This window comes from Balaenoptera physalus, assembly GCF_965194825.1.
Source record: "Balaenoptera physalus genome assembly, chromosome: 7".
NCBI lineage: Eukaryota > Metazoa > Chordata > Mammalia > Artiodactyla > Balaenopteridae > Balaenoptera > Balaenoptera physalus.
The window spans coordinates 49,357,691-49,370,279 of NC_138886.1; the positions used below are offsets into that span (position 1 = coordinate 49,357,691).

General features: G+C 43.8%; 1 protein-coding gene across 5 annotated transcripts in view; it reads right to left on the bottom strand.

The window, feature by feature from the left end:
- MAMDC2 (MAM domain containing 2) overlaps positions 1 to 12,589 on the bottom strand; it is a 168,686-nt gene that overhangs the window by 77,481 nt on the left and 78,616 nt on the right. For all 5 annotated transcript variants that reach the window (XM_082470975.1, XM_082470977.1, XM_082470978.1 and 2 more), the window contains exons 4-6: positions 9,950 to 10,221; positions 8,421 to 8,505; positions 5,168 to 5,305 (exon numbers count right to left, since the gene is read on the bottom strand). In XM_082470975.1, the coding sequence (XP_082327101.1) occupies positions 5,168 to 5,305; positions 8,421 to 8,505; positions 9,950 to 10,221 (495 nt within the window). The remainder of the gene's footprint in view (positions 1 to 5,167; positions 5,306 to 8,420; positions 8,506 to 9,949; positions 10,222 to 12,589) is intronic.

Consider the following 12,589-nt stretch of genomic DNA (forward strand, 5'->3'; position numbering starts at 1 on the left):
ATTGGAGTATAATTGCTTCACAATACTGTGTTAGTTTCTGTTGCACAACAAAGTGAATCAGCCACATGCATACACATGTCCCCATATCTCCTCCCTCTTGAGCCTCCCTCCCATCCTCCCTATCCCACCTCTCTAGGTCATTGCAAAGCACCGAGCCGATCTCCCTGTGCTATGCTGCTGCTTCCCACCAGCCAACTATTTTCCATTTGGTAGTGTATATATGTCGATGCTACTCTCACTTCGCCCCAGCTTCGCCCTCCCACCCCATGTCCTCAAGTCCATTTTCTATGTCTACCTCTTTATTCCTGCCCTGCAACTAGGTTCATCAGTACCATTTTTTTTTTTTTTTTAGATTCCATATACATGCGTTAGCATACGGTATTTGTTTTTCTCTTTCTGACTTACTTCACTCTGTATGACAGACTCTAGGTCCATCCACCTCACTACAGATAACTCAATTTCATTTCTTTTTATGGCTGAGTAATATTCCATTGTATATATGTGCCACATCTTCTTTATCCATTCATCTGTCGATGGACATTTAGGTTGGTTCCATGTCCTGGCTATTGTAAATAGAGCTGCAATGAACATTGTGGTACATGTCTCTTTTTGAATTATGGTTTTCTCAGGGTATATGCCCAGTAGTGGGATTGCTGGGTCATACGGTAGTTCTGTTTTTAGTTTTTTAAGGAACTTCCGTACTGTTTTCCATACTGGTTGTATCAATTTACATTCCCACCAACAGTGCAGGAGGGTTCCCTTTTCACCACACCCTTTCCAGCATTTATTGTTTCTAGGTTTTTTTATAAAGACCATTCTGACCGGCGTGAGGTGATACCTCATTGTAGTTTTGATTTGCAGTTCTCTAATAATTAGTGACGTTGAGCATCTTTCAATATGCCTCTTGGCCATCTGTATGTCTTCCTTGGTGAAATGTCTATTTAGGTCTTCCGCCCATTTTTTAACTGGATTGTTTGTTTTTTTGATATTGAGCTCCATGAGCTGTTTGTATATTTTGGAGATTAATCCTTTGTCTGTTGATTCATTTGCAAATATTTTCTCCCATTCTGAGAGTTGTCTTTTTGTCTTGTTTATGGTTTCCTTTGCTGTGCAAAAGCTTTTAAGTTTAATTAAGTCCCATTTGTTTTTGTTTCCATTACTCTAGGAGGTGGGTCAAAAAAGATCTTGCTGTGGTTTATGTCAAAGAGTGTTTTTCCTATGTTTTCCTCTAAGTTTTATAGTGTCTGGTCTTACATTTAAGTCTTTAATCCATTTTGACTTTATTTTTGTGTATGGTGTTAGGTGGTGTTCTAATTTCATTCTTTTACATGTAGCTATCCAGTTTTCCCAGCACCACTTATTGAAGAGGCTGTCTTTTCTCCATTGTATGTTCTCATCTCCTTTGTCGTAAATTAGGTGCCCATAGTGCTTGGGTTTATCTCTGGGCATTCTATCTTGTACTACTGATCTACATTTCTGTTTTTGGGCCAGTACCATACTGTCTTGATTACTGTAGCTTTGTGGTATAGTTTGAAGTTGAGGAGCCTGATTCCTCCAACTCCGTTTTTCTTTTTCAAGATTGCTTTGGCTATTCAGGGTCTTTTGTGTTTCCATATGAATTGTAAAATTTTTTGTTCTAATTCCGTGAAGAATGCCATTGGCAGTTTGATAGGGATTGCATTGAATCTGTAGATTGCTTTTTGAAAGCACTTTTGAAATAGATTTCAATGGGTGGTGAATTTGGAGATTTTGATGTACAGTATTAGGTAAAGAGAGAATAGTAAAATATTAGAACTCAAAGCCATCTTAGGGATCATGGAATTCAAATTCCTTATTTGCAAACAGGTCAATGGAGACCCTGAGAAGTTAAGGGATTGCCCAAAGCCTTGCAGGACATTTGGTCCTATCCAAAATGTCCATAAGACATTTAGTCCATGCCAAAAGGTCCTTGATATTTGATCCTGTCCAAAACATCCATAAGATATCTGGTCCATAAGACATTTGGTAGATGCCAAAGGTCCTTGATATTTGATCCTGTCCAAAACCATTTGGCATGGACCAAATATGCTTATGGATGTTTTGGAGAGGACCAAATTTCAAGGACCTTATGGCATGGACCAAATGTCTTACTGGACGTTCTAGACAGGACCAAATGTCTGCTGATCACTCAAAGTAATACAGGGCTCTGATAACTAACTGGGTCTGGAGCACAAGCCTTCTGATTTCTAGCCTAGTCCTCCTTCTCTATCTCTTGTTGATGCAAATATGGTCAGAATGTTCTGTGCTCACAAATGAGAGTGAGGAAGAACTAGTGGTGATGCATTCTTCAAAGAATAGATGATACTCAGGTAACATAGTCAAGTGGATGATTTGACACTAGTCCACAGGTCTGCTGTCTCTCCCAAGAAATACGTGTTCTCCAAGCCACCTGGTCCTTGCCATCATTGAGAATGAAAAATGATGCACTGAACAAGTAATTATTAGGTCATGACATTGGTTACCCAGAGGATCTGACTTTGGAACTAATTTTTAAGTAATTTGGGAAGAGTTATCTAACACTGAAGCTTGTACCTCTGTGATAATGACACCAAGGATTATTGCAATTTTAATGCATTAGTCTTTCAAGATTCTCTCTATTCCTTGCTCTAGAATTTTAAAATATGGCAGAAAAACAATCTCAAAATCAGCCTACTTCCATAAATTAAGAAAATGTCATCTGGCATTTCTTTTTGAAACCCCAAGACATTGTTAGTTGTTTTATTCATTTAAACAAAGGTTTCAAGAGGTAGTAACATTTTATTGTTTTGAGTTAACCCAACTGTCATTTAAAATACTCATTCAGATTCATGGATTAATCTGTCATAACAGCTTATCATTCACTCTACACATAACACTCATTAGACGTGTGGTTCCTACAATGGCCACAAGTAGAGATGGGCTGTGTGTCTTTAGGACCAAAATATGGATATACATATGGAAACCCAAATCTTTCGTCATCTCCAAGAGTGCTAAACCTTACTTTTAAAAGAAGGAAATGAATACTTTTTTGGTCTTTTTCTAATTTCAATTCCTTATGTAAGTGACCATAGATGTATCTAAAGAAATGGTTTCTGGGGCATTTTTCGTTCTCTTGTTCTACCTTTCAGTCCTATATCTACTGAGACAATCACCATCTGGTTAATCAAACTAACACACTGCTGTGATTGCAACACTCTCTTCTCAAAGACCTCCAATGGCCTCCCATCATCAATGGAATAAAGTTAAAATCTCTTTCCTGGCATTCAAAGCCCTTTAGAACTGCCCCCACACTGCTTTCTCACTCATCTCTCTCTCTCAGCTGCTACCCCTTGCCAGAGGCATAATGGCTCCTGCCTCTCTTGTCTCTGCCTGTCCAAATCATGCACATCCTTCAAATACACTTGGCTTCTCGCATCATGTCTTCTAGAACATCCAAACAGTAAGTGAGCCCTCTTGTCGCTGAATACCAAGCACCTTTCTTTTTTTTTTGGAAGCACTCGACACATACTACTTTGTCTTACATCCATTTGTGGTAGAAATCTTTTCCTCTTTCTCAAATGTATGTTCCTTGAAACCGGGCAGGGGCCATAGAGGACCTGTCATTTTAATCGTCATTTTTCCAATCATACCTAATACAGTGTCGAATGAGTGAAAATGCTAGATCCAAAGTTGGCTTTGTCTTAAACAGGTAAGCCACAGGAGATTCCAACCTTTCTTATATATGGTTACTTATAAATATGTTGTTCTAAGAAGCCTGGGCATGTTAAAAAAGAAAAGGAACTTACAAAAAAGGTTGCAAAGTAGAAGTTGGCTAACTGGGTCTGACCTGAAGATGTGTTTGGTTGGCCTTGTGGTGTTTTTTAAGAGAATATTCACCAAGTTAAAAATCAGGGAAATTTCACATAAAGCCCATGACTTGCTGATTATCTTGCAAAATCGAAAGACCTGGTTCCCTGGGCTTGCATTCTCGCATGGCGGCAACTAATTGAAGTTGAGTACTCTTTGTACGTGGTCCATAATCTCTAGTTTGCCGCCGTCCTCACCCAGCCCATATGTCACTCTCTTTATACCATCTGCCTGGCCCCTTTGGGAAACTGAATCTGAGACTCTGGATATAAAGGAGACAGAACAGGAGCAAAGAGAACAATAAGGACAGAATGAAGACTGTCCAAAGCCAAGATAAGCCATAGGATGTACACTTAAAAAAAGTTGGAGACGTGGTTAAAAATAGTCACATGAAGAGAAACTACAGTGAATGAGGAATGAAGCAAAGAACCATAAAAAGTTGCCATGTCTTCAGGCGGCTGAAGGGGACACACTGTCATCATCAGCAATTGATTGTGACTGAGCAGGTCACCTCAATATCTGCATGGCAAAGGGCTGATAGGGAAAATGTTACTGTTTGCAGCAGAACCAACATTCCTATTCCGTCCTTGATGGAAAGCCAGCCACCAGAATCTTCTCGCTGGTCAACAAGAACTTGAAGTTGATGACTGGAATGTTTTGCAACTGTAGGGAGACCTAGGCTTTTATGAAGCCTACCGAGGTCCAGGTGAGAGCTGCCATAACTCACAAGGAGGCAAGCCCTTGTCCTGTCTCCCTCTGTGGGGACTTTCTCCTCCAGCCAACCGCTCACCGATAACCTCTCCTCTCTATTTTCCCTGCAGAGAACCAGCCCGCTTGGCCACTAGGGGGCCCTATTGCTCACCGCATTCAGGACTGACCATCAGTACTATTGGCTCCCCTCCCTGCCACCAGGGAAGTTCTTAAAAACTTATTCCCATCACTCCATCTATTTTTAGTGAAAAGTAACCTAGGATTATTCCAGCCTTGTCTTTAGAAATAAGAAATGTTGAACAGCAAACAGAGAAGAAAGTAAAGCATAATATGGAAATGTGAAAATAGCAAGACCAGGTCACAGGGGAAGAAAAGCCGTTATCTGGGTGGCCTTCTCCTTAGTTACAGAGCTCGTGTCTGCAGTTTGCCTCTATCTCACGGCTTACTCTTCTCTTCCACCAGGGCTCTCGGTCCCTACTCACCCTCCTCTCTCTGTCTCCTTCTCTGTCGACAAGCCACAGTCAGGTCAATGTAGAGAGAGATGGCAGAAACAGTTATCCTGGAACAAGGACTCCATTTGTCCCCAGCTCACCCAGTTCACTCTTGAAGGTGTGATCCTGCGGGAGAATGGAGTGGGAGTTCCGAATGCTTCCTCCTCCAACAAACCAGTTCACGTTGGGGTTCCAGCGGTTCACAAAGCCACAGAGATGATTTTCTTCAAAGTCACATTCTGGCAAGAGAGAAATAAAAACAGACTTCATGTAGATGTAGTTATGCCTGGGTACACCCAGGCTCACTGCAGTTTGCTATTAGATACTCAGATATGTTTCTCACTCCCTTTGACCACTGGGATCTTCGTACCAGGACCCCTGGACAATGTCGGTCAAGAAGAGAGATCCTGTAATGAACTGAGATTGTAATTCATCATTGCTTCTTTGGATTGTGGCCCTTCTGCCTACTTGCCGTGTGGCTTGCAGTGTGACCTCTCCTAGCCTCTATTTGTTCATATGAGAAATAGGGGGACACACCCCTGCACAGGGCTGTGGTAAGTGTGGACAGCTGCCAGCACAGTGCCAGGCACATGGTTAGTGCTCGGTCAATCAGCCAACTCTGTGTCAAAGCACTATTTAGAGCTATGCTTTTAGCTCCAGGAAGTTTATCCACCACCTTTCTGGTAGCCCATTCCCCCATCCCCTTCTCTCTTGATAGTAGATAAGGTACTAAGCTAAGGGCTAAGGGGCGTGTTTCCTAGATGCTAAAATCATCTGCTTTGCTTATAAACAAGAACCTGGTCAGCGTAGTCGGGACAGGAATATCTTAGGCACTGGGTCCTACTGCAGCTCCTGAGTGGAGAAAAAAAGAGAAGACAAAGAGACTCTCTTTCCCCTTTTCAGTAGCACTGACATGTTTGCATGGATAAATTGTTCCCAGTCAACAGACTCCTTTAGGGGGAACAAGAAACTCACAAGCCAGTTCTTTCATTGACCCCCATAATTATCAATTAAAAATATGAAGTGTGATTGTGCTGGTCATCTCTTATTGGCCCCTCCAGTCCCACCCACCTTTCTTCCACGCTGCTCCATTCTCCAGAGGTTGACGTGTACGGCCTTGTATGGACTTCCCTGCCTTCTGGCTTCTCATTGGATTCAACCAATGGAAGGTAGGAGGAGAGCAAGGTTGGGGGTGTTTATTCCTCCAGCTCCCTCTCTGCCAGGTTGCCAGGGGTTGGCTGTGTCCCTCTATTGAGGGACCGTACAGCTACTGTCTCCATGTTCTGGTAACCCCTTCTCCCTTGCCCCTTCAGACCTAAAGATATTGATGGCTCATGGGACATCACTCTGACTAGTCCTGGATTACTGCACTAGCTTTGACTGGTTTCCTTCACCCACCCACACCTTTGTAGTCCCTTTAGTGAGTTTTCCTCAAATTGCTCAGGTTGAATGTACTCTGTTTCCACTTTCCTGCCAGGGTCCTGACTGATACAGTTATCAGTGTGCTTTTGCATTAACAAGCATTGAACATTTTTAAGATTTTCATTTTCAACTTTTCCACTACAGCATCCTCTAATCCATGCCCAAGAGTCGGTGCCAAAGGCTGCCGCAGAGTAAAAGAAAAAGCAAAATATTCCTCAATGTGCCAGGCAGTATTCTGAGCACTTTATACAAATTAAATTATCTAATCCTCAAAACAACCCTACAAGGTATGTGCTATTATTAACCTCATTTTACAGATGACGAAACAAGGGAAGCAAAAAGAGTGCACAGAAAGAAAGGTAAGGTGAGAGTATGATCATACAGTTCAACAAGAAAAAATATCAGCGCTCCTTTTGTGTTTTAAACAAACTAGAAGCCATCAAGTGATTTGGAGAAAGGAAATTAACATTTTTGAGTGCCAAGCACTGTGACAATCACCTTCACATCCCCGATCTTATTAGTCCCCACAACAATCCTACGAGGGAAATATTTTATCCCCATTTTGCCGGTAATGAAACAGAGGCTGAGGGGCGCAGTGCATTGACTAGGCCAGCAGGTGGCGCTCCACTAGGTAGGTCCGACTCAAGTCTGTGGGGTGTTTAGATCCCCGCAGCCGCCACTAAGGAGCTCCAAGGAAGATACAGTCTTAACTCACTGTATCTTCAGAAAATGGTCGCAATCTAGGTCGGTTTTCTTTCAGAACTGCCCTTGACTCTCTTGCCTCTTTCCTTTCCACAGCCATTCAGCCTCCAAGTACTGTCTGTGCTGAAAAATCTCTCAAATCTACCACCTTTATCCCATTCCACTGCCAACCCCAATTTCAGACCCTCGTATGTCCCCTCTGTAATGTCACAGTCACTTCCTAAGGGTTTTCCTATCTCTGACCTATTTTCCTTGTTTCCAACGCATTTTCCATGCGGCAGCCAGAGTCATCATCTGAAAACGCAGCTGCAGGCCCCTCCCCTGATGACTGACTTTTAACGCCTCCCAACCACATAATCCTGGAACCCAAGCTCCACAGCTGGGCTCCAGACTCTTCCTTAACAGACTCCCTTAACAGTGCTGATTCTCACTTCAAACACTACCCAGCCTCTCGCCTTTGCCTGGACACACTCTGTGCTGTCCACCCACTATAGGGTCTGCCCAGAAAGAGCGCTTTCCTTCCTACCCTGCTCCTCCACCTGACTAAATTCTACTCCTTCTTGAAACTACGGCTCAAATGCATCTCCTGGATTCAGTCCTGTCCGATTTTCTCCCCTCCTCCCTACACCTCCACAGCACGGCTTGTCCTTCTCCAGCAGAATTTGTCATATACAGAAACAGCTTCAGTAGGAGGCAAATGGAAGGTGAGTGACCTCAGGACATAGAGTATGTCTGCTTTTGATGCCCTCTCAGAAGCTGGCACAGAAGAGGCACCTACCAACCCTGCTCAAGTGGAATCTAAGTGACAACTGTGATTATAAAGACAGAGCAATGGTGTGTAAGAGAGAAATGGAGGAAAGTGAGGAAAGAGGTAATACAGAGGTAACAGGATGCCTACTTTCTGGCAAATGCTACAAAAAGCTGAATTTGCAGCAAACTGGATATCATGTTTATTAGAATATGTTGAGCTTAAGGCAGCAACTCAGGTTACAGTCGCTGCATCTACTTTTCTTTCATCAACCCAGGCAGTTGAGGCAAACTCTATCGAGCCTTCCTCTGCTAAAGACAGAGAAACATCATACAACACTCAAGTGATGCAAAATTCAAAATGCGCTACACGGTGTCATTTATAAAATGCCCTGCCTTTCGGATGGATTCAATTCCCTCTGGCAACAGGAGATTTTAGAAAAAGATGCATGTTCTGATGCAGTGAAAAGGAAACCCACTTACCAATACAGTAGCCAGTTGTCATCTTGATTTCAAAGACTGCAATGCTGGCTGTATTTCCATGTCCTAGCACGCCTTCTATTAAAATCTGTACAACACATGGGGGAGAAGGGAGTTAGACTTCAAAACACCACGTGTCCTTTATCAGTATTTCAGCTACTTGTCAGGAGCTGTTCAGCGATTCAAGGCAAAACGAGATTGTTTGTCTCAGCTCATTGCTATTGGATACCAATCTCATGATGGACTTTACTGGAAGAAGGCGTGTGTGTGCATGTGTGTACACAAGCTCATACACATATTCTCAGAACTTTGAGGTGAGCAAGGTGTCCAATAAGAGCTCAGAGTCAGCTGGCTTCCATCGTAAATGCAGCCACGACCTTCTCCGGTGCTTGTGGTGGCACCAGCTGGCTGCAGATGGAGAGGAGAGCTTGTGTCCCTGGGGAAATCCATTCTGAGACTAGCCAGGAACTGAAGGCACAGGCCTCAGAGGGGGGAAAGAAAAAATCCCTTGCAGGAGGAGGTAGGAAGTGCCATTTGACTAGTGGTGGGGGATTTCTGCATGAGGTGGAAGAGGCTCAAAACTCATCTTGTAGTTTCTATATTGCTGAAAATTTGAAAATTTTACATAAAGAACAGAGAGAAGCATAACAACTTATGTGGCTGATTTCAAGCACTGTTCACAGTAGGTCCTGCTTCTGAAAATATTTGCTTCTCCTTATGTGATTTTAGTCCAATATTTTACAGCTACGCTGCTAGATTTAGGGTGTGATATACTGTCCGGAGGACGCTGTGAAATAGGGAACTCAGACCTTCAATGCTCCTTCCCTTAATCCACCCTGCTGCCTGATGGGAGGGACCACAAGCAGACAGGGAAAGTAGGAGAATACTGTATTTCAAAGCTTGTTGAGGAAGAAGAGATATGGGATAGGGAATTGAAAAGGGGATTAGGAATGGAGAACGTTTTCTTGAAGGCTCCGCTTTGTCCCCCATGACATGTTCTCACTAAATATCACACTTCATGGCCGAGTCCAGATTACATCCTCCTTCCCTGCTCCAATCCACATCCAACTTTATCTTACTTTCTCTACCTTATTTTCCCATTACTTCTGATGGAACAACTTCCATCTCTGAAGAGGAATCCGAACATCAGAATTTATAGCAAACAAACCATTAGGAAGACAACATAAACACATACCACACATAACTTAGGAGGATGAAACAAAATGATAAGAAATCAGAATGTTCCCTAAAGCCCACTGGAAAATAAATTCCCATTGAAGAGGTTGGTTTGAGCCCCTTTTAGAGTCTTACAGAAATCCCACTTATATACACACAAAACAAATCTGGGAAGAAGCTCTTTTAAGGAATAAACAAAATATTAATTTACACTACTGATATTTTTCTATGATGCAGCTCCCATAAAATGTCACAGCCTAACACAGGAGATAACTAACTTCAATGGCAGAAGTTTTCATAAGATCTTAGAATAGCATAATGCCAAATAAGAAGCCCTGCACATAAATTCTACCTACCTTGAATTTCTTGGAACTGTTTTGCAAGTCCAAGCTGGCTATGAGCCAGCTGTCCGAAGGTTCCTTGGCTGACCAAAGCAAGCGATCAAAGCTTTCATCATCAAATCTCACATAGAGGTTCAGCCGGCTGGGCTCTGATGGAGACCCCAAAGACGTGGTTATCTGGTAGACCAATCGGAGGCAGCTCCATTCCTCAGCCCGTAGATCAGAACTCAGCAGCACGGCTTTCTCCCCCTGCTTGGCAAAGGAGGTGTCCACATAAATGTAATGGCCTGGAAAGAGAAAGGGACACAGAGAAGAGATCAATCTTCTGCTCACAACTCAGGAAAATACACAACTGTGGTCCAGTAAATCTGAGGGCAGATACTGCCTGCAGATGCATTTTGTGGGTCCACTGAATGTTGCCCGAACATGGGGTCTCTGCTTCTGGTGAAAAATTAGAAGGTCCAGTAACACCGAGGCTACTTTCACATGACACATGACAATAACAATGCAGAGCTGAGTAGTGCTGCCTCTTCAGAGGTGGAATGTGGGCTCCATTTTGCCATAATCCCCACTACTCCCTGTAACCTTCTGACACTGAAGCCAAGTATCTGTTGCTTCTAATCACCTTATAACAGGCCCATTTAGCACATTGCATTCATCTTCCTGGTCCCCATAGGCATATGAGTCTGAGAACCCAGGCTAAGGGGCTTCAGAATCTGGAGGAGCAGCATTCCTCTGCTGGAGTCAGAATGCCTTGGTGGATCCCATCCCTTTCCATAGCTCCCCTCATCCCTAATGACTCAATCTGCATTTGACTTGCCTCATTATTGTAGATTAAATTGATTTGGTTACCTTAGATCTTAGAGCCTAGGCAGAAAAAGTTCATTGCAAGTTCATTAGGCATAAGACTCTCCTCCTCTAGACTCTTCCACGACCGAATCTCATAGTTCTGATAACTAAGTGAGAAAGTACATGCAAAACATGTAGGACAGGGCTTGGAAATCAGTAGACACACTGGGGCCAGCAATCATTATTTCCCTCTCCTCCCTTGTCCGCTTCCTCGCTCCCTCCTTCCTCCCCTTCCCTTCTGTCTTCACCTTCCCTTTTCTCCCATCCCTCTCCACTCCCTCCTCCTTTCCTTTCCCTCTCTTCACTCCTCCTCCCTCCTCCTGCCCCCTCTCCCCTCATCCTCCTAATATTGACAAGGGGTGCTCTGCTGGCTACAGCAGGCTGTAAAATAGCATTTCTATGACCAAAAAAAGGGGTTGGAACTGAGAATTCTCACTTGAGCCTTCCAAATCTAACTCTGGTCGTTGGCTTCCTTAACAGTGATCTGATCTGCCTGTGGGTCTTGGGGACCCTCTGCCTTTCTGACCTGCACCCTCATGCTTGCTCAGAGGTTCCCACATTCATGGCCAGCATCTAATATGCAGTCTTCTGTCATGTGACCACCCACCCTACCCCTTGCATTTGGGGCTCCCCAACACTAAATTCTTACTGGAAAGGCCCTAAAAGGCCTCTTTGCTTGATGTTCTTCAGCCCCTCTTCTCACACTTGTTGCCCCAAATGCTGATCCCAGCCCCATCCTGTGGCAAGTGCAGACAGGCCAGTGGCAGCTCAGCTGATGACCACCCTCACAGTTAAGGCACAGTTAGGGCGTTGTCTTCAAGGAGCCTCACTTGCCTGTGGAAGCTTTCAAGATCAAGGTCTATCTCCAGCTGGCAGTCTTCTCAACATAGCAACCACCCACTGGGTGCAAATACAACTGCTTCTAGATGCCAACTCAGGCACCCTCTGTGGATAAACCTGGCCCTTGCGGTAATCACCAGCAACACCATTACCTCTTAGGTACAGCGAACACTCATTATGAACCAGGTGCTGCTCTAAGTGCTTCACATATACTTACTAGCTGTGGGGTTTGTTGGGTTTTGAAGCACTAACTAAGCTGGGGTTCTTGATGCCAACCCTTTTTTGAAACATAATGTTGCTTCACTGTGACATGAGGGAATGAATAAGCACCATCCTCCTTGTCCCACTCTGCTACTACCCCAAAAGAAGGGACTCTAAGCAGACTGGTAGTGGGGTGGGGTGGAGATGGGAATTGATGGAGATCCTGAGAGCACTTCAAACCTTTTCTGAGGAAGTAGAGGGTTGGTACATGGGATATAAAAGAGGAAAGAAACAAAGAAAGTCCGTGCTGTGTCCTATGGATGTTTACATTGCATGCCAACTTGGTTGCCATACGAGGCCCACTTCTCCCTGGGACACTTGCCCAATTTCTCTCCCTCCTTCCTTTCCCCATTCTAGAAGGGACAAACTCACAGCAGAGGCTCTCAAACTTGAGCCCAGAGTCACCTGGAGGGCTTGTTCAAACCCAGATTTCTGGGCCCACTCCTAGAGTTTCCGATCCAGTAGGTCTGGGGTGATGCTGCACATCTAACAGACCGCATTTCTGAAAAGTTCCAGGTAATGCCGATGCTGCTGGTCTGTGGGTCACAATTTGAGAACCACTGATTTACACATCTGACAGAGAAATAGGACTCATTCTCAGGACATTTCTTATCTATCAAAGAAAGGTCAGGCATGTAAGTACTGATAACATGCAAAGGAGGGAGGAAATAGTTTTACTTGGAGGTAGAACTCAAACTTAAGTAA